At 35.3% G+C, this 23,499-nt stretch overlaps 1 protein-coding gene across 4 annotated transcripts; it reads left to right on the top strand.

The window, feature by feature from the left end:
* Window positions 1-2,138: 2,138 nt before the first annotated feature.
* LOC144978775 (di-N-acetylchitobiase-like) lies at window positions 2,139-21,754 on the top strand. Of its 4 annotated transcripts, none has more exons than XM_078925251.1 (11): window positions 2,139-2,301; window positions 5,229-5,423; window positions 6,588-6,744; window positions 9,431-9,657; window positions 11,342-11,519; window positions 12,881-12,975; window positions 13,479-13,658; window positions 16,665-16,752; window positions 17,548-17,697; window positions 18,704-18,884; window positions 19,237-21,754. In XM_078925251.1, the coding sequence occupies exons 2-10, from the start codon at window positions 5,277-5,279 to the stop codon at window positions 18,865-18,867; spliced, it is 1,386 nt and encodes a 461-aa protein (XP_078781377.1). In that variant the 5' UTR covers window positions 2,139-2,301; window positions 5,229-5,276; the 3' UTR covers window positions 18,868-18,884; window positions 19,237-21,754. The 4 variants fall into 4 exon arrangements, with proteins under 4 accessions (XP_078781377.1, XP_078781376.1, XP_078781375.1 ...); XM_078925250.1 differs by having other exon boundaries at window positions 2,148-2,308; XM_078925249.1 differs by having other exon boundaries at window positions 2,155-2,308; window positions 19,241-21,754.
* The last annotated feature ends 1,745 nt before the right edge of the window (window positions 21,755-23,499 follow it).

Here is a 23,499-nt window from a genome sequence, read left to right as displayed (position 1 = left end):
ACCACTACAACAACCACTACCAAACCATCATCACTACCACTCTTACTACAACCACTATCATCATCTCTACTGCTACTATTTCAACTACAACCACCATCACCACCACATCATCATCACTACTACTACAACCATCACTACCACTACTACTACAACCACATCATCATCCCTACCACCACTACTACAACCACCAAATCACCATCCCTACCACCACTACTACAACAACCACCACATCACCGTCCCCACCACTACTGCTACAACCACCACATCACCATCCCTACCACCACTATTACAACAACTACCACATCACCATCCATACTACAACCACCATTACATCATCATCTCTACCACCACCCATCACATCACCATTGCTGCAACTACTATTACAACCACCATAACGCCACCCCTACCACCACCAATACTACTGCAATCAGTGTTGCAATCGCCGTAAAAACCCTTCAAACTTAGCTCAACTCTCTCTCTCTCTCCTCTCTCTCTCTCTCTCTCTCTCTCTCTCTCTCTCTCTCTTTTCTCTCTCTCTCTCTCTCTCTCTCCCTCTCTCTCTCGCTTTTCTCTCTCCCTCTCTCTCCTCAGTCTCTCTCTCCCTCTCTCTCTCTCTCTCTCTCTCTCTCTCTCTCTCTCTCTCTCTCTCTTTCCGTCTTCACACAAACACACACATACATGCGCTCACTGGATTAATTTTCATGTTCACCTTCCTGTACTTACCAATAATAGCTAATCCAAATACTTTGGCCTCAAACTTTAGCCTCGTTATCTTTTCAATTTCGTGTTGCTCTACTTATCACTAGATGAACTTTCAGCACTCTCTTCTCTCTCTCTCTCTTCTCTCTCTCTCTTCTCTCTCTCTCTCTCTCAACACACACACACCCATACCACACACACATACACACACACACACACTACAACCACCACAACCACATTTTCATCACGACCATTTCTACTACAACCACCACAACCACCACATCTTCATTACCACTACTACTACAACCACCACCACCACATCCTCATCACTACCACTATTACTACAACCACCACCATCACATCATCATTACTACTACAACTACTGCCACTACTACAACTAGAACCACCACCACCACCACATCATCATCACTACACACTACTACTACTATACTACTACTACTACTACTACTACTACTACTACTACTACTACTACTACTACTACTACTGCAGCTACAGCCATAATCACTTGGTCATCATCACTACTACCGCTACTGCTACTATACTACTACTCTACTACTACTACTACTACTACTACTACTACTACTGTTCTACTACAACAACAACAACTACTACTACTACTACTACTACTACTACTACTATACTACTATACACTACTACTCTACTATACTACTACTAATATACTACTACTACTACTACTACTACACACCAACACCACATCATCCTCACTACCACCATTACTACAATCACTAGAGAGAGAGAGAGAGAGAGAGAGAGAGAGGAGAGAGAAAAAAGAGAGAGAGAGAGAGAGAGAGAGAGAGAGAGAGAGGGGGGGGGGGAGTTCCCTTGTATGAAAAATATAAGTTAAGATAAGATAAGATATACATTATTGATTCCTCTCAAGGACACATCAGCTACTACTGGACTACATAAACGACTACTAATTTGATATCTAAAGCCTTCCCTTTTCCACAAACTATGCACATTGTATTTTTTCACGACCCCAACTTCATGCACACCCTTACCGCTCTCAACCTTCTTTACACCACCCACATCTGGACTTGAACCAGCGACCTACAACAAGAGGAGAGAAAAAGAGAATATAATAGTGACGTTGAAGATCTTGCATGTTTGAGCATTTTCATCATATGTTGGTCTAGATAGATATTACTTGTACATATTCTGATATTTTTTCATCAAATGGCATAGTAACAGACGCGAACAGCATATAAGCAAGTCTGATAGCCGCACGCAAATATGGGCCTTATTTAACATTGTTGTAATGGATTATATTTTTGCGTGGGTATGAGAGTAAAATGAGCCCATAACAATTTGGGATATCAGACCTGCATACAGCTAAATGTCGTTAGTAGCTGCTCTTTGCGGAGGGCTAAAAACGATAAACAGCCAATCTGGTATTTAGTGTCAGAGGTTACTGAGTTCGATAGCATCAGGAAGTGATTGGTTTCTCCAGGAACGAAATTTCTGGCATCCAACTGATTCATTGACGGTTTACTTACTTGTCGCCAATTGATGTCACCTGGTTGCTGAGCACCTGTTGGATTTTACAGATTAAGCAACTAAGTCTAAGGTAAGTCAATAGATTTATCAAGATCCTTTTTCCCTCCCTGATATTGAAAATAAACGATAGACAATCGGGTTCCTAAAATCAACAAGTATGATGGGCATGGAGGAAAATTGATTTGCAGTTTCAGTTGAGTTATCTTAGAAGATCGGGTCGGACTCGGAGTCGTAGCGATCTCATCTTCCGTCGTTGGTCTTCTTGAGTCAGTCTCACGCTGTTTACGTTATTTATTTGGAATCAACGTTTTAACAAATTTTTTGGGGTTTTTTGGAACTTTATTTTCCCCCTTTACTGTTTTGGTCACCATGGCGTTATTTGTGACTTGTGAATCCTATGCGGCTTTGACTTTGGGCACAAATGACGTTTACATATTTGCAGGTCTGACATCCGAACCCACTTATGGGCCTAGTTTAATAATGGTTTAATGGACAATATTTTGCGTCATTTTTTTTTTTTTTTTTTTTTTTTGAGATTTCCATTTCAATAATGAGTCCATAAGGAATTGGATTATCAGACCTAAATAAGTGCCCGTCGGCGGGCATATAACAAGCTTTCTAACTCTAGATAGACATTCTTAATTCCTGACTGTATTTCTCAGAAAGTTAATAATGAAGTAAAAATTTATCAATTTTTTAACTAGATTTAAACTAGGGAGATACATTTTGACTATACTTGATACATTTTTCAATACATGAAAATTATTTATACGAAAATAAAATATTTTCTGTCCTTTAATAATGATACCCAACACTTGCCTTTTATTTTTTAATTGAAACAAAATTACTGAAAACAATATGTTTACTGCAAAACCCAAAATTTCCCGATCGCCACGAGATGCTGGTTTTGAGACAACGGTGAGATCAGATTCTCTCTGTAAAATTAGTGAAATTTTCAACAGAAAAATAAAAATAACTCTGGAACCGCAAGTTGTAGAGAAACAAATAAGGTATCAAAATTTATATCTTTTCAAATTAAGATGTTTTGGGTTTGAAAATTATATCAAAGTGCCTCTTTTGTATTCATTATCACCATAGTCATCACCAAACAGCAACTTCACATCACCATTGCTAACTGTTATGTTATCATTATCACTATCATCGGTCACCATTGTCTCCCTAGTTCTCATTTCAGATCAACGACCACGTCCTAGTCACTAGTACTAGTCTTAGGACTACTAAGTACTAGTACCAGTCCTAGTCTTAATACTCACTCACATCATTATTACAGTTAGGGATCTCACGGTAAAGGGAAGCAACCAAAATCAACAAAGATTTGTTCTACAGCCTTTGAAATGGCACTAGAAATTGACGAATTTGATAAATAAACATCAGAACAATTTATAATGAATTCCGGCTATAATATAGAGAATGAACGAAACTGTTACGAGTTCATGCAGGAGGACTACCGTGGGAGTAGGATTTCATTGGACTCTTAAAACAGCTGATATTGAAGAAGCAGAGAACAATGCTGGCTCATTGGATTTGAAGAAGTTAGGGATGTTTGTATGCTTCTGTAATCATCTTTTATAAAAAAAAGTAAAACAGAATATAACAAAAAAAGTTGAGCTTTTATATAGAGCAATATCCACTAATCATGCTCAAAGCGCTTTACAAAGGGTCCCTGGCCAACAGCAACACGTAACATATAGAATGAAGCATGACGCCTGTTAGGCAATAATACATTTTTTTTTCTGACAGAGACAATGCTGTTAATGGCTAGGTACTCATTTTACACCTGAGTATGGTGAGAGAATGTAAGTAAAGAGTTTTTTCCAAAGACTCAACTATGCGCCGAGTGAGGCTTGAACCCAGGACCTTCCAATCCGAAAGCAAGTGTCATATCACAAGGCCACATGGCCGCACTGTGATGAGCACAGCTGCGTAGGGCCTTGATTCTTGCCATTGCTGCTTTCCTTATTGTAGATTCAGTTAGTAGGACAGATTCTTTATCATTACCTTCGTTTCCACGGTAATCAGGCTCTCTTTTGATATCAGCGGTGATTGCTTGATGGTGACTGCTAATCTACAATGAATTCAATAATTTGATTAATCTCGCCATGGTCAATTGGATGAAATTCACTGAGACAGATTCTCTAGTTCTCAACATTGTGGCAGGTATTGGTTGTAAAGCAGGTGAAGGCATTTAACCTTCTCTACTTGATATCATGGCCATCTATACTGTTTATTGTTTGTCGCAGTTTTGGTTAAAAATGGAATATCAATTTAAGTATTTCTGGTCTTTGCTTCGTACCCAAAAGGTATCGAGTTCGATCACCAGCCGCTGCGTTGTGTGGCCTTGAGCAAGTCACCTCACCTTAGCTCAATTTGCGGCATTGCACTGTGGCTGATGCCTGGGTTATTCCAGTCTTCCCTAGAGACAAATTTCCCCAATGGGATGAGTAAAGGGTATTTTTTAGGGGTTTCTTTTTGTTTGTTTGTTATGACCTCCCATAGTGGGCAGGGAGGTACTTACTGTGTCTTTATCCCCCCACATCTGTTGTCCAATTGCTTTCTGTTGTTGTCTTGGAATGAGAGTATTTAGTTTTGTCCTGACCCTGGCCGGAGTCTTTGGCTTGGAGGGAAACAGTCGAATGTATAGTTATGGTTATATTTTGGGACTTTATCTCGTTCTTTCCTGCATACTGCCAGATTGACTTGTTGGGTCACAAATTGTTTAAAAAGTATTAAATTTTATTAATTATATCGCTTAAAAAAAAAAATGAGAATGAGCCTATGTTTTTGTCATTTTTAGCATGAATGATGTAATTTGATTTTATCAGTTATATAAATTTACAGAACTTTACATTGACCCAAATGAAATTCCTTTTTCCAATTCTTTTCTGAATGTTGCAAAGTATCATAGTCTCTGTACTGTAAATGTAAAATCATGCAGTTTATTTTGGATTTATTTTTCTTTTATTTCACAGGTTACTCTTACAATCATCAGGGCAAAATCTCATTCTCCTGGAGTTGGGATGTCAATGAAAAGCATGACAACGCTACTGCACACCCTTGTCTTCACTCTCATGTTCTTTCAGGCCAGATCTGTTGATCTGACTTGTCCCTGTACCAAATTAGAACAATGCAAGCGTGTCACACCGCAATTTAAGAAAGGCCCAGAGGTTGGCATTATTATTATAATACGATTTGTTATGTTTAGCATCTGCTATCAAATTCTGATGAATTATGTGTAAATGTTGGAACTGACAACATGTTCGGGTCTAAATTATACAAGGTAGACCAACCACTTTTATAGATTTAATTGGTAGATGGCAGATTTTTAGACTGTTGAATTTGGCATAATTTGGGTATTTTCCGTAAAATTTGGATTTTTAAACTAAATTTTTTAGAGGATGTGCTTGAAATTGAAATGTTACTATTTTATTTTAAAAATTGATTTGTGGCCAAGTTTGACTGCATTTCATCTATTCTGAAGTATTTGAAACTGATAATTCATAAAATAAATCATGAATTTCGGGTTAATACAATTTTTTTTTCTTTCGTAAGCTCTCGTGGTGGCTGTTGCTCCAATGAAATCACCATTGTGATTAGAGTTAACATTTATTTAGATGATTCCATTAAGATTCCCACTCCAACTACCTCTTATTATTATTATTATTATTATTATTATTATTATTATTATTATTATTATTATTATTATTAGTCCAAGCTGGTTTTTATTGAGACGTCTCAGTTCCTGACAATCGTCCCGGTCAAGCAGTGTCCCAATTAAGTGGTGACCATGAAATTGAGCATTTCAAAAAATTTACTGGAGCGCATTCTTCATTTATCCATCTTCCACTCTGCATGTCAGTTATTCCAACAACGTTCATCAGACAGTGATATTTCACGTCTTAAAAGAAAAATAAATGATACCTTAATTTACCTCTAACAATGAGAGACATGTATAACTGCACAAAACAATTAAATTGACGATCCTTCGCTTACAAGTGTTATATACCTGAATTATTATGCTATTCTTCTTCTTCTTCTTCTTCTTCTTCTTCTTCTTCTTCTTCTTCTTCTTCTTCTTCTTCTTATTATTATTATTATTATTATTATTATTATTATTATTATTATTATTATTATTATTATTATTATTATTTATTATATTATTATTTTTATTACATTATACTACTACTACTACTACTACTACTACTACTACTACTACTACTACTACTACTACTACTACTACTACTATCATATTTTTGCTGGAAATTCAATTTTCAGAATTGTCGCATATATTACTTATATTTTGAAATATTGCTTTATATTCCGCAATCCAGGTGTATGTATTTAGCAGAGATACAACTAATGTCCACCTATGGATGTGGAGTACCATTGACACAATGGTGGTGCCTGTGCACTTTAACAGGTCTGATCCTGTTCAATCGGACACAATGTGTTCCACCCATGCCCAGGGAAAAAAGTTTGGGATAACAGGTGTGTATTGTTGGTCTTTTTTATCATGACTGTCTCATGTCCATTGTTGAACGAAATACCAAACACAGAACGTTTCGGGCTCAAAACCCTTCTTCAGCCAACAACAACAAAAACAATAAAGACATAAATATATTACTAAATTCCAGATAGATGACAGAGGATCTAAAAAATATCTCTGTGTTTTCTATCTGGCATTTAGTAATGTATTTATGTCTTTATTGTATTTTTTTTTGTTGTTGGCTGAAGAAGGGTTTTGAGCCCGAAACGTTTTGTATTTGGTATTTTTTCTTTTTTGAAGCTGTTATATTCATTTTTGTTTATTACTTCTTACAGTCTGCAGCTTCTAGCAGCCTAGTATCACTTCAACTCATGTCCATTGTTGTATATTTTGTGGTTATTAATGGTATCATTTTATTTGTTTTCTCGGTTTCATTTAGTTTTTTAGTTTTGTTTTTTTGTCGTTCATGTAGTTACCATCAAATTGTGTGATTTGTATATTGGAGAAATTTTAAAAGTAAATAAACAAAACTTGAAACTGTTCTAGATGGCGCTCAAATGAGATCACACAATCTCTAACCAATTCATCGTCTCCATCTTTAAAAGGGCTGATGTGTTTATCAATGCTCAGTTTATTTCTTAATTGATTTTGTTGTGTATTTTTTTTTTTTTTTAATTTCTTTTTCACTCTTGTTGTGTTTTTAAAAATTATTATTATTTATTCCATCGATTTACTTTATATATATATTTTTGTCTTTTTTTTTTTCTTTCTTTTTCTTTTTTTTTTTTTTTAAATAAAATTTTAAGTTATTTTTTTAAAAATCAAAATAATTTTGATAATACCCTTTTCAATTTTGAATATTTCTTTCTTGGTAAAAATTGTTTTAGTTACATGGACACTATTGAAGGGCTGGTTTCATTACAAAAAACTGATTGTTGTTTTGCAACCAAATTTTAAAAAATTAATTCTGCCAAAAAGAATGACTGTAGCTGTAAATTGAAACAATTATATAAATACGAATATTTATTCCAGGTACTCATTCACACATGAGTTGAGTGGGTATTGTGTATTAAAGTGCCTTACTCAAGGGGGTACCGATAGCTCAGTTGGTCGAGCATTCGCTTCATACACAAAGCGACCAAGATCGATAACGGGTGCAATCGAGTCATTTTCCTGAATGGAGAGGAGGCATTTGTTGTCACTTAGCTTGTATAAGTTAAACTTCAATTTTAAGCATCAGGCAGCGGGTGGTTGGATGGGAGCATCACCCTTGAATCATATACCAATGATGTTCGCATGGGTGTACGATCCGATAGTGGCGGGTGGTTGGATGGGAGCATCACCCTTGAATCATATACCTATGATGTTCGCATGGGTGTACGATCCGATAGTGGCGGGTGGTTGGATGGGACATCACCTTGAATCATATACCTATGATGTTCGCATGAGTGTACGATCCGATAGTGGCGGGTGGTTGGATGGAGCATCACCCTTGAATCATATACCTATGATGTTCGCATGGGTGTACGACCCGATAGTGGCGGGTGGTTGGATGGAGCATCACCCTTGAATCATATACCAATGATGTTCGCATGGTGTACGATCCGATAGTGGCGGGTGGTTGGATGGGAGCATCACCTTGAATCATATACCTATGATGTTCGCAGGGGTGTACGATCCGATAGTGGCGGGTGTTGGATGGGAGCATCACCCTTGAATCATATACCAATGATGTTCGCATGGGTGTACGATCCGATAGTGGCGGGTGGTTGGATGGGAGCATCACCCTTGAATCATATACCTATGATGTTCGCATGGGTGTACGATCCGATAGTGGCGGGTGGTTGGATGGGAGCATCACCCTTGAATCATATACCAATGATGTTCGCATGGGTGTACGATCCGATAGTGGCGGGTGGTTGGATGGGAGCATCACCCTTGAATCATATACCTATGATGTTCGCATGGGTGTACGATCCGATAGTGATGTCGTTTCTTCTTCTCTTTACTAGCCTATCCTGCTTCTTTGGTTTGTGATTGTATTTTTGACAGGGGATATTTTTTTTTCTGTAAATCTTCTGCCTGTTTGTTCTTGGTTATTTATAATTTAGCTTATGATATCTTTAGGTTATGATTTTGATTTACATTTGTACTATTTTTGTTAGTGTTAGATTGCTTGTTTTTTTGTTTCAGCGGTCTCTCATATAACCTCAATTGTGTTGGAAGAGACCTAAAGCAACAAACAAACAAACAAACAAAAAATAAGCATCAGGCTCATTCTGAAATAATACCCTTTTGAGGCGATTGATCACAATAAAAACTTGAGCTTTTATATAGCACAATATCCACTAAACATGCTCAAAGCGCTTTACAAAGGCTCCCTGACCAACAGCAACACTTAAAACACGTGTAGGATGTGCCCTGACACATTTTAGGACAGAGACAACGCTGTTAACGGTCAGGTACTCATTTTACACCTGAGTATGATAAGAGAATGGGAATTAAGAGCCTTTTCCACAGACTCGACTATGTGCGAGTGAGGCTCGAACCCAGGGCCTTCCGATCTGAAAGCTAGTGTCATACCACAAGACCACATAGCCGCACAAGTATTATATATTTTGAGTGTGACACAATAGTGTTTTGAAGGATAAATATCTCTGTTTCAAGTACCAATGTTTTTCCTTTCAGTTGAGTACGACGTGTTAGAAGACCAACCAGGAAAGATAGACACCATCGGACATGACCCAGAACAGTGGCGTGTTATGACATACTTGAAACATACAGAGTGGAGTGCAGACGTCATTACGGTGGATCTTCTCCCATACTTCAGAGGTGACAAATTAAGCAGCAAAAAGGACCATCAACTTCTGGCAATAATCCTCTATCGTCTTAAGCAAGAAATTAAAAATGTTGAGGTTTGTACAGTTTGAGCTTTGAGCTTTAGCTTTTATATAGCCCAATATCCACTTAACATGCTCAAAGCGCTTTACAAAGGGTCCCTGGACAACAGCAATGCTTAACACGTAGGACGGAACATGACGCCTGTTAGGCGATATTACAATTTTTTCGGACAGAGACAACGCTGTTAATGGCCAGGTACTCATCTTACACCTGAGTGTGGTGAGGTTTGCATGTAACGCTTATCAAAGTGATCGGTAGAGCACTCGCTTCACACACAAGGGGACCAAGATCAATCCCGGGTGCAGTCGAGATTTTTATTTCTGACCCTCCTGTCCACCCAGCAGTAAATGGGTAGCTGAGTCTGTTAGATTTGGCGGAAAGTATTTTGCGATAGACTAGCGTCCTATCCAAAGTATAGCAAGCAATTGTTATTGTCCATTTCACACTATAGAAACTGGGATAAACTCCGGCACCATGAGCTTAATGGCTCTGAAGGCCCTTATTTTTTTTTTTAAAAGTGATCGGTGAATTTTTGAACATGTAATTGTGCAGCTATGTGGTCTTGTGGTATGACACTCGCTTTCGGATCGGAAGGTCCTGGGTTCAAGCCTCGCTCAGCGCATATTTGATCTTGGAAAGACTCTTTACTACATTCTCTCACGTACTCAGGGTTAAATGAGTACCTGGGTTACAGCGTTGTCTCTGTCCGAAAAATGTAATATCGCTAACAGGCGTCTTGTCTCTTAGTGTAAGTGTTGCTGTTGGCCAGGACCCCTTGTACAGCGCATTGAGTACGTTTAGTGGATATTGCGTCATTTAATTTTTTTTTTTTTTTTTTTTAATTGTTCTTTTTTTGTTGGACACATACTGTTTTTGACTTTGGGAATCAAGCAAAGTTCAACCTTATGGCATGGGATGTGTATCAGGACAAAACTGCAACATGTTAGTCTCTATATATATATTTTGATTAATTTGCACACCCCTATTATATTTAGGTCCTTTGACAAATTTTGTATATATATTTTCAGAAACAGATCTGTAGAATTTAATAATAATTATACTTAAAATGTTTATATAATAGTCTTTTATCAAAAAGTTTGAGCACTATTATTTCATGGTTTTGCTTTTATATTATTATAAAATATGAGATATTATTATAGTTATATTTTATTATTATTATTATATATATATATATATTATATAATATATATATAATCAGTCTTGTCTTCTTTTGTATTATGGTGTTTAGAAATGATTTGAAATATTTTTTAATTAACATACCAAATTTGCATATTTTGTCATTTTAGTGAGTTGGATCAAATATCTGCATTCATTCCATTGTTATTTTATAGATTGCAGTAAGTTAGTTCGTACATATCATTCTATCTGAAATTCGAGATGAAGTTTTCAGTTTCATGCCAAAATTCAAGAGAGCTATTTAGTCAATTAGTGAGTGTAAGATATATATTACTAAGATCATGATTATAGCAAAACAGTCTTTATTTTTCTGTCTACATTAAATGAATCATATACAAAATAAATACATTTGAATTTGTATTTGCAAGAGAGAGAACGAAAATCGTATTGAAGGTTGTGCAAATTTATGCGTTAAAAAAGAAACGAAAAAAAAACTAATAAATTTTTTACAGTCATCAAATTACTCGTTTCCCATTTTGACATTTGTCATCTATTTTCTAGATCATTTGCATCGTCCCTTGGAAACCTCCTTGCTCCAAAGAGGAAGGTGCGTGTGACTTTGCCACGCTGGCTAGAGATGGATGTGACAGTTTCCTTCTGAATCCCGACAGCTTCTTGGACACGGAAGACGTCAAATGCATGGCTCAAGCCAACATACCACTCACAAAATTGCTGTATGGTAAGTTATACATAGAAAAACAAACAAACCCAAAGTATGTCCTTCGGAGCCATTATGCCCGTGGAGCTGGAGTTTATCTCGGTTTCTATAGCATGAAACGGACAACAGCAATTGCTTGCTACCCTTTGGATAGGACACTAGTCTATTGCAAAGTTCTTTCCACAGATCTAACAGACCCAGCTACCCAATTACTGCTGTGTGGACAAGGAGGGGGGGGGGGGGGGGCAGAATTATCTTGACTGCGGGGCAGAAATATCTTGACTGCATCTGGGATTAATATCAGCTCCTTTGATTGTGAAGCGGGTGCTCTACCAACTGAACTATCAGCCCACTCCCAAAAAAAAAAAAAAAAACCCTAGCATGAGATTTATTTACTTATTTGTTCATGTATTTATCTATATATTTATTTTATATCCTATTTTAATGTAATATAGTACTCAGAGTGTTCGACGTGTTGACAACGACAATGGAGCTTAAATGTTAAGAAATTCACCACAATATTGTTGTCTGTATGTCTACAACAATGTTTCAGGCCTGTTTGGCTACCATTAGGACTTTGTGGGACACGTAGCAGTAGTAGTAGTAGGAGAGGGTCCCGATAGCTCAGTTGGTAGAGCACTTGCTTCACAAGCAAATGGACCAAGATCGATCCCAGGTGCAGTAGAGATTTTTTTTCAGACCCCCCTATCCACCCAGCAGTGAATGGGTAGCTGAGTCTGTTAGATTTGGTGGAGAGTACTTTGCAAAAGACTAGCGTCCTATCCAAAGGGTAGCAAGCAATTGCTGTTGTCCGTTTCATGCTATAGAAATTGGGATAAACTCCATCTCAATGGGCCCAATGGCTCTGAAGGACTACTAGTAGTAGTAGCAGTAAGACTAATAGAAAATAATTTCGTAACTAGATACAACCTCCACAAACATCAACCTTTAAAACTAAAGAACATCCGCAAAACTCAGCTAATACATTTGGAAATAAAAGGACAGGTTAGACCATGATTATTTCATGGAAATTTATACTACTGCTACTACATGTTCCACTAACTACTGGTGATGTCCAAACAGGCTTCGATGGTGATATAGTCTACAATATTGGGGTAAACTTCTTAATCTTTATATTTTTATCTTTTTATTTATTTATTTATTTACTTATTTATTCATATATTATTATATATATATTTTTTTTTTTTTTTTTTTTTTTGTTTGATTTTATTTATATATATTGATTTAATTGAAGAACTTAGAATTTATTTTTCAGCATGACTCATATCGAGGTTATCGGAAACTATTTTTATTTGTTTTGTTTTTTTTTCTTAGTTTTTGAAGGTTTAATTTATATTTAAATCCTATCATTATATCTACAGGTATCAGTGAATACACTGCCCACCACATCCCACCCAATCGTATCATCCTGGGGGTCACATGGCATGGTTATGACTACAAATGTCAAACTTTGACGGTATGGGGATTTGTTTTTTGTTTTGCTTTGTTTTGTATATGTACATTCTAATGTTTACTTTTACCTTTTAAGTGTTGAAAGACATCAATTTCTTTTTTTTTTAATTTTCTTGGTATAAATATTTAAAATCAGAATTCAGTTCATCTTATGTATTGAATCTTCAAAAAAAAAATTTCGTTTTTCATGAGATCAGTTGACTTTCTAGATGATTCTAAAATTGAAATGATCATGTAATGATAATAATAATAATGATGATGATGATGATGATGATGATGATAATAGTAATAATAATAATTATAATAATAATAATAATAATAAAATAATAATAAATATAATAATGATAATAAATACAACTTGCATTGCACTATGTATGTTGATACTCTATGAATAAAGTAAATGCACAGAAAAAGAAAATATCAAAAACAAAAACCTAAACGAACCTATTGTTCAATGCAACATTTCTTTAAACTTTTGACTTCTCTGATGCATCTGTCCATTGCCAGAATGACGTATGCAGTCTCCAGGACCCCCCGAAAGAAGATAACACAACCAAGGAGGACCACACTTGCCACTTCAAGGAGAGAAAGCGCATCAGCTATGGTGACATAATCAGGCAGTACAGCAATGAGTTCTTAGATCATACCGTCAATAAAATGTACGATGCGCCATTTTTTAACTACAAGGTAAAACATTACATTTTGCATAGCGTGCTTACTTAATTGTCATGTGGCCCATAATGCATCTGCCAAAGACTTCCATTTCTGTCTTGTTGGCTGCATGGACACAGATGTTGTTCCCTGTTAGGCCAGCCTCTTTAACTCACTCAATCCAAGCGATTTTTGCTACTTTTCAATATTGGAAAAAATGTATTAAAAAATGACTATGTACATAGATAGTTTTATTCAACTGTCATTAACGTGCAAAAACTAGAAACATTAGCTTTGATACTTCGCCTATAATTTGTCTCAGAAAATTGTAATAAATGGGCTTGGGGTAAAAGTAACCTGGGTAAACTACCGATATAGTCGGTGTTAGGGTTGAGTGAGTTAAGCTCTTTTTCCATGGATCTTCTCTAGGTTTCTTTGGGGCCTTGTCTCCATTCTGGCAACATGTACTACTTATCATCTCCATCTGCGCGGGTGGTTGGATGGGAGCATCACCCTTGAATCATATACCTATGATGTTCGCATGGGTGTACGATCCGATAGTGATGTCGTTTCTTCTTCTCTTTACTAGCCTATCCTGCTTCTTTGGTTTGTGATTGTATTTTTGACAGGGGATATTTTTTTCTGTAAATCTTCTGCCTGTTTGTTCTTGGTTATTTATAATTTAGCTTATGATATCTTTAGGTTATGATTTTGATTGACATTTGTACTATTTTTGTTAGATTGCTTGTTTTTTTGTTTCAGCGGTCTCTCATATAACCTCAATTGTGTTGGAAGAGACCTAAAGCAACAAACAAACAAAAAAATCTTTAGGTTATGATTTTGATTGACATTTGTACTATTTTTGTTAGATTGCTTGTTTTTTTGTTTCAGCGGTCTCTCATATAACCTCAATTGTGTTGGAAGAGACCTAAAGCAACAAACAAACAAAAAAAATCTCCATCTGCATCTCCTGGCTGTCATCTGCATTTTTTGCCAAATTGGGACCTAAAATTTGCCAAAATTTGCCCAAAAAACCCCTAAAATTGTCCAAGAAATTTGCCAAAAAGACAAAAATTTGCAGAGGAGAACTAAGCGTTTCAGTAAAAATTAACACGCGATACAGAAAAAAAATATATAAAAGACAATTTATTACATTTAAGGAGGCTACATTTATTAATTTACACAATAGCGTTGTTACAAAGATTTTAAAGGATCATTATCCGTAGAGAGTAGCTTCCCTTGGTTTGGGCCCGGGCAAAGCTGCAACATTTCTCAAGTTTTGCACCTTTTTTTTTTTCGTTATTTTGTTTTCGCTTCTTTTTTTTCCCAAAATTTGCCACACGATTTGCCAATTTTCCCAAAATTTGCCACGATTTGCCAATTTTGGGAAATTTGCGGATCGCCCCGATATTTGCGGCCACAAATTGCCATTTGCAGCCGCAAAAAATGCAGATGACAGTCCTGGGTGGACTTACGGTGTCTTCTATCCCCCCTATATCTGTTTTTCCAACATGCTTTCTGTCTTTGCCTTGGGATGAGATAACTTGGTTTTGTCCTGGCCCCTGGCAGGATAACCTAGCTGGGAGGAAACAGTCAAATGTATAATTAGAGATTTGAGATATATTTTTTTTGTCTTGTAAATCATCTCTCTGTTATGTTATGTTATTATTTTTGTTTTACATATATATCATTTGTAAATATTTGCGGGTGGTTGGATGGGAGCATCACCCTTGAATCATATACCTATGATGTTCGCATGGGTGTACGATCCGATAGTGATGTCGTTTCTTCTTCTCTTTACTAGCCTATCCTGCTTCTTTGGTTTGTGATTGTATTTTTGACAGGGGATATTTTTTTCCTGTAAATCCTCTGCCTGTTTGTTCTTGGTTATTTATAATTTAGCTTATGATATCTTTAGGTTATGATTTTGATTGACATTTGTACTATTTTTGTTAGATTGCTTGTTTTTTTGTTTCAGCGGTCTCTCATATAACCTCAATTGTGTTGGAAGAGACCTAAAGCAACAAACAAACAAACAAAAAAATTTGTAAATATTTGAGTGTTCCTCTTAGTGTGCTTGTGTCTGGATGAGACATTTAGATGATCTCAAACCAAGTACATGATAGTGTGCTCTTGGAATCTACATCTGTTCCCTATTCGAACTAATTCCCCTTTGTCTTGCTTTTTCTTGGGAGCTTTAATTGCTATTCTCAAACTTTTTACTATTCCATTTTCTTCCTTTTTACTGGCGCTGATATGACCTAAATGTGTTGAAAGCGCTGACAAACCCTTAAAAACATAAAAACAAAAACCTGCATCTCTTTATAGATGTAGCTTTGCTCACTGTATCTGTCTTTTTTCCTTAGAGTTTCATTTCTAATTGCGTTAGGCCAAAATATTCCTAAAATTCTTCAGAGGCATTTGTTTTGAAATGACTTATTAGATTTATTTGTTAATTTGGTTGTTACTTTCCAACATTTGCTTCCATATAAGAGAACTGAAAGGGCATTACGTTTGCCTGCCTTTTCCTCAAATTAAATCCTTCTGAAGGAGCTTGTCTTCAATCTCTCCACTATCTGAGACAATAGTTTTCAAATCCCACTTATATGTAAAAGTATCTATGACAGTTTTCAAATCCCACTTATTTGTAAAAGTATCTATGACAGTTTTCAAATCCCACTTATTTGTAAAAGTATCTATGATAGTTTTCAAATCCCACTTATATGTAATAGTATCTATGACAGTTTTCAAATCCCACTTATTTGTAAAAGTATCTATGACAACAGTTTTCAAATCCCACTTATTTGTAAAAGTATCTATGACAGTTTTCAAATCCCACTTATTTGTAAAAGTATCTATGACAACAGTTTTCAAATCCCACTTATTTGTAAAAGTATCTATGACAACAGTTTTCAAATCCCACTTATATGTAATAGTATCTATGATAGTTTTCAAATCCCACTTATTTGTAAAAGTATCTATCAATTTATCGTAAATATCAATTTGAGATTTTGAACTACTTAACGTTCTTATCGTTGCCAGGATGGATCGGTTAACCATCAAATTTGGTTTGAAGATGAAGACACTTTGAAGGCGAAGTACAGATTGGCTGTTGAAATTGAGCTGAAAGGTAAAGGATCTGTTGATGTATTTTTGTTTTATGTAATAGTTCAAGGGGGGGGGGAATGAAGTGGCCGAGTGGTTAAGGCATTGCACTGTGACCCTGAAGGTTCTGGGTTCGAGCCCCATTTCAGGGGCTTTCGGTTTTTTCCTTGGGCAAGATTATTAACCCCTAATTTGTTCACTTGGACAACAAACATGAGTGATTCCTGTTGACATCAGACACCTTGTTGGATGAATTATCTATATTCCTTCATGGAATGCTTACCTAGGTGACGATATCTTATGATGTCGTGGCTGAAGTTTTATAACATTTCAATCTAGGATTATGCCAATTTTAGGGGTAATGGTGCGGTTGTGTGGTCTAGTGTTATGATACTTGCTTTCGAATCGGACGGGCCTAAGTTTGAGTCCCGCTCTTTGCGGTGACCGGTTGAGTCATTCGAAAAGGCTCTTTACTTACATTCTCTCACTGTGCTCGGGTGTAAAATGAGTTAACTTGCCGCTAACAGCGTTGTATCGGTCGGAAAAATTGTAATATCACCTAACAGGCTTCCATGTCATGTTCTACATAGTAAGCTTTGCTGTGGCTTGCTACTCCTTGTAAATCACTTTGAGCACGTGGATATTGCACTATATAAAAGTTCAAGTTTTGTCATTTGTTTGGGGGTTTTTTTTGTTTTGTATTTTGTTTGTTTTTTAAATTTGCAACAGTAGTGATAAACACAAGGTTTTGATTTCTGCCTTGTTAGCTTTTTATCATTATTCTTATTAAATAATTTTTTTTTAAAATGCTACTTGTTAGGGATTGCCATTCTGTATGGAGATGACCTGTCCCCAACTAAGCCGTCCAGCATACTGACTAACGACGGTCTCATGTGGACATGGCTGGCCCATGAAATGATGCTGAAGGAATCCACCAAGCCAAAGGAACACAAAGACCTACACTGGGCAGGTTGGTGATTGTTCTACTTAATCGTCTGTTAGAAATAAAGGAAGGTAGACTTTTATTGATGAATTAGGTAGATAGATAGATAGACAAATATATAGATAGCTAGACAGATAGATAGACAGACAGATATATAGATAGATAGATGTTGACGTGATGTAATTTTTTAGATTTGAGTATTGATAGTTGTAATACAAATGGGCAGCGTGGCTCAGCGGTACAGTCTTTGCTTCGTACCCAAAAGGTACCGGGTTCAATCACCCACCGCTGCCATGTGTGGCCTTGGGCAAGTCACCTCACCCTAACTCACTTTGCAGCGCTGCTCTGCGGCTGACGCTTGGGTTATTCCAGTCTTCCCTTGGAATAGACAAATTTCCCCATGGGATGAATAAAGGGAATTTTTTATTTTTAAATTTTTAAAATTTTGATTTTAGGGCAAAGATCCAGGTGCGGCAATGATATTTTTTTTTTATCTCAGACTAAGCACAGAGACTGTGTATGTTATTGTTGGCTGAAGAAGGGTTTTGAGCCCGAAATGTTCCATGTTTGGTAGTTTTACTGGCAAAATCATCCAGGCTTCTATTCGTCTTTTAAGGTGTATTTGATTATAGTTATTCTTTTATTTGGCTTTTATGCGGGTGGTTGGATGGGAGCATCACCCTTGAATCATATACCTATGATGTTCACATGGGTGTACGATCCGATAGTGATGTCGTTTCTTCTTCTCTTTACTCGCCTATCCTGCTTCTTTGGTTTGTGATTGTATTTTTGACAGGGGATATTTTTTTTCTGTAAATCTTCTGCCTGTTTGTTCTTGGTTATTTATAATTTAGCTTATGATATCTTTAGGTTATGATTTTGATTTACATTTGTACTATTTTTGTTAGATTGCTTGTTTTTTTGTTTCAGCGGTCTCTCATATAACCTCAATTGTGTTGGAAGAGACCTAAAGCAACAAACAAAAAAAAAAAATTATTTGGCTTTTTTTTTTCCTTTTCTTTTTTTTTACTAGACACTGTGGCTGGAGTAGCAGTTGGATGTTTCTTGCTGGGCACCCTGCTCGGGGTGATTTTCTCCTGTATAAGCATGCAAAAGCGTGTCAAGAAACCCAGGGCACCTTTCCGAAGTGATATGGACCCACTTGGCTCTGACTACACGGATGACCCAGATCTCTAAGAACAAGAAATAAAAGGGTATGGACATGTCGTTTTGTGTGTGTAGTTTAAAACAGATTTTTGTTACAACTTCAGGGATGCTTATGTCCATCTTTTTTTTTTTTCACACTGATTTCACGCTGATTTTCTTGTCTCCAATAAGAAGGTCTTGTGGTATGACACTAGCTTTCAGATCATGTCATTTAAAAATATAGAAGTCAGTAAATCTTATTTTTGAAATTTAGTCTTTTTTGTTTGTTTGTTTTGTTTTTTCTATAATTTTTTTGTTTTGTTTTGTTTTTTCTCTTTTATTTCAAATTTAGACTGATTTTTACACTGTTGAAACTCTTGTAACATGTCTCTCATTTATTTTTTTCTCTTCCCAATTCAGACAGAGATTAATTTCAGTTTTCAGGGACCAGATCAAACTGTATGGATGTTTTCTAATTATACTAATGGAATTTGTGCAAGAACTGGAGGACTGAAGTCTTATCATTATTGGATCGGATGGTGATTTCAACCAAACAAAGACACAGGCCTCGTTTAGATGATGTCTCTTGCCTTTATGAAACCACGCATTTGGAATAAAATATCGTTAAAAATTCCAGTTTAGAATATAAATTTCTGTAAAATAGTTGAAAAAATAAAGAAAAAATTTGAATTTCACTGCACCACCTTTGGAATTCACAATGAATAGTTGATTATATTTAAGATGTATTTTCTATTTAGGTCAGAAAAGTGAGTTGAGTAGGCACTTATATTGATAACAACAAGAAATGAAGTGAGTAGGAAAGTACCAGAAGACAATAGAGAATAAAAATTTCGCGACGGCGATGGGGGCTCAAACCCCGCGACCTTACAGGTACGACAACTCCGCCTGGCCGGGGAGAGCATGACCGTATGAGCTATACATGATTCATTTCTTGTTGTTATCTATTTAGGCCATAATTAAACCTCTTATCAAAATGGTGCAAAGTATATGCTAAAAGATCAAAAAATGGGTATATAAATTCTCCAAATTTTTAATTTTTTAAAATTGATGTTCACTGCCATGGAATAAGATAATGGTACTCTGTATCTTTGGGATTCACATTGAATGATTAATTGATCATTTAGACCATAGTTAACGCCTATTTAATCAAAATGGTTCAAAGGATATGCTAGAAAAATAAGGCTGTACTGAAGAGTATTATATTTCATTTATGTTGCTTTCAACTTCTATTACATTTTTATTCGATGATCATTTCCTAATTCATCTCCATTTGCCTTCAATATATATGATATGATTATATTTCATCGTTATGTGCCAGGCTAGTGCAATTCTGATACAGTTTGTACCTCGTGGAGTATGGCACTTATCATTATTCTGTTCACTCTAAAAATGTTGTTGCTCATAATGTAAAAAAAAACAAAAACAAACAAAAAATCTGTTGTCAGTGAAATTGACCTATTTGTATATGTTTTGCACATCGTATATTGTGAATTGTGAATAAGTTAAATATGGAATTGATCTTCTTTTTTTTTTCTTTTTTTTTTATCGAGTGTGGAAATCGTCTTTTGAATTAGTACTTTGAAATGAATTGAATGCATGTTTTTTTTCCTAAAGAGATCTGGAAATGCAATTTGATTTTGTAAACAATTTTTTTTTTCATTTGTGCGAACGTTTGTATTTTTTAAAAATAAAAATTTTAAATGTTGATGTTCAGCTTTAGTATGCAATTGTTATATATTCATTCCTCTTGGTCCTTGCCTTTTTCATTAAAAGAATTATGTTACGAACATTGTTGAATTGATATTGTTAGGTAAAATGCGTTGTTTTGAAAGACTTTTAAAATGATATTATATGAGTATCGAATTGATATCAATTGAAAAAAGAGTGTTTGGGCTGAAAGACTTTATAAATGGTTTTGAACAGGAATTCGTATCCGTTGTTGTTGTTAAGCACTGGTTTGATTGTGGATGAAAAGCTTGTTGTTTGTCTATTTTAAAAAGTATGTTTGGGAGGGGGGGGGGGGGGGGTGAACGGGCTTAAAGCACTTGTAACATCCTTTCCAAAGGATATCCAACAATTACGATTGTTTCATGCTATAGAAACCATGGATAAGCTCCGGCTCCCATGAGCTTAATGGCTCTGAAGGACTAGTTTTTTTGTTGTTGTTTTCATCTCATTTTCTATCTCGATGTGACTTGACAAGTTTGTCAAAGTCACCTCCTTATTTATTTATTTTCTCAGCATTATTTTAACTGATATTTGGTTCCCTTTTCTCTAGTCCATTTCCTATGATATCCATATCTGAAGTCCTTTCGATATGAGCAATGATACCTGTACAAGTGTCTTTCATGTCGGAAAGATTTGCTGTAGAAGCACCATATTCTTATTCTATGTTTGACCTAGTTGAAGCAGACCGATTGTATAGGCATACATATTTTTTTAAAAACAAATGATAAATTAAATGTTTTTTGTTTTTTTTTGTATAATAAACCCTTCATATTTGAAGTATTTGAAACCGATTTTAGGGAAATAACAGAAAATTCTACTGTTGTTTTTTATATTATATGGTTTTCTTCTTGGTGTTTTTAAAAATATTTTTATTTATTAATTTTTTATTTTTTTTTCGGTTTTGTTGGGTTTTTTATATTTTTTGATGCTTGTTGGAAACTGTCATTTCTTCTGTTTTTAATGTGAGTGTGAATGTATGTATTTGTGTGATAATTGTACTATTCTTGTGTATAAGGTTTTTCCACTAAAATTTTTAATTTCCTGAATGCAACAACGTCATATTTTAATTCAATAGTTTTTATCTTGTCCTTTCCTCACTGTTTTAAAATAAGTCATTCTTTAATTTTTACAGTTAAGTATAAACAGTTTTAAATATTTTCCTTGTCCCTCTGATTAAAAAAAAAAAAAATTAAGATTTTTAAAGATTCATTTTGTACAGTTGGGGAGGAAAAAAAGAATGTGTGTCATTGGAAATCAATAAAATAAAAGCGTTTTCTTCGTTCAAACAGGAATTGACACTTTTTTAAAGTGATGTGATAAGTCTTGGGAATCAATGTTCATGCTATTTCAATCAAAAATGATTACACAGGTCGAAATTTTATCTTTTAATTTTAAGATTCAAATATTCTCTCCTTACCATTCGATTTCAGAATTTTTCCTCAAATTTCACACCCACCCAACACAATAATAGGTTTTTCTTACTCAAACAGAAAAGCAACAAGTATGTTATATACAAGGGGTCCAAATAGCTCAGTTGGTAGAGCACTCACTTCACACACAAAGGGACCGAGATTGATATATATTCAACAAAATGGGTCCACATCAGCAGACTGACCGTGTCGATATTTTGATGTTGAATATCTTCTCTCATTCATTGCACACTTTGTGTTCTTTGGGTTGTTTTTGTGGGGTTTTTCCTCATGATATCCTAGGCTGAAAGGAACTTGAAAACTTGAAATTTCACAAAATTCTATAAATGTGACCCATCGTCTCAAAATTGTATTATGTCGGGTTGAAGCTGATGGCAAAAAGGTGGGTTTGAAATGAAAATGACCAGAAAAGAGAATTCTGGTTTTTGACTTTTTAAGAAATTATGTTCATTCTTCCCAATGAAATGTAAACATTTTACTCAAGTCTCATATTTTTCACCTTTGACCCTGATCTCAATTTTAGGCAACACGTTCAGCCCGACATAAAGCTTTTTTTAGACAATTGATCACAATTGTTCTCTTGATTATTTATGAATATGTTGTTTTTTTGTTTGTTTTTTTTTTTTACTTTAATATAATATTTTTTCTACTGAATGAAACAAAATAATTCTTAAGCAGATATGAATATAATGGTACGCAAATAACAGATGGATATTAAATGTTCTTAAGGTAAATACAACTTTTAATTCAAACGATGACCCTCTAAATATGTCACAAATTCTTCATGAAATATCGTCCAATATTTTTATGAAATTTTCATGTACTCATAAAAAAAAAACTGCGGGTGGTTGGATGGGAGCATCACCCTTGAATCATATACCTATGATGTTCGCATGAGTGTACGATCCGATAGTGATGTCGTTTCTTCTTCTCTTTACTAGCCTATCCTGCTTCTTTGGTTTGTGATTGTATTTTTGACAGGGGATTTTTTTTTTTCTGTAAATCTTCTGCCTGTTTGTTCTTGGTTATTTATAATTTAGCTTATGATATCTTTAGGTTATGATTTTGATTTACATTTGTACTATTTTTGTTAGATTGCTTGTTTTTTTTTTGTTTCAGCGGTCTCTCATATAACCTCAATTGTGTTGGAAGAGACCTAAAGCAACAAACAAAACAAACAAACAAACAAAAAACTATTCATGAAAAGCAGTGCAAGAAAAGTGACGTGTAATTTTAATCTGGAGGAGCCCATTTTCGTTAAAAGGTTTGGGAAAATGTCAACATTCTTAAATTGGTATATATTTTTCTCTCTCTTGCTTTGAAGAAGACAATATTTTTTTTTCCTCACATTTTTCGACAATTGCATATTGTTTTACAGATTTTTTCAATATCACCAGCATTTGCAAATCTGCTTTTATATGATGACACTTTATGCTTCATTGATAACAAATGTTATTGTTATGTTCTCTGTGTTAATACAGAGTTCACGATAAAAAAATAAACA

This window comes from Berghia stephanieae, chromosome 8, assembly GCF_034508935.2.
Source record: "Berghia stephanieae isolate SIO BIC M18660-M18661 chromosome 8, UCSD_Bste_1.3, whole genome shotgun sequence".
NCBI classification, from domain to species: Eukaryota; Metazoa; Mollusca; class Gastropoda; order Nudibranchia; family Aeolidiidae; genus Berghia; species Berghia stephanieae.
Note: the sequence above shows the minus strand (reverse complement) of the source record. Positions and strands in the feature narration are given on the sequence as shown.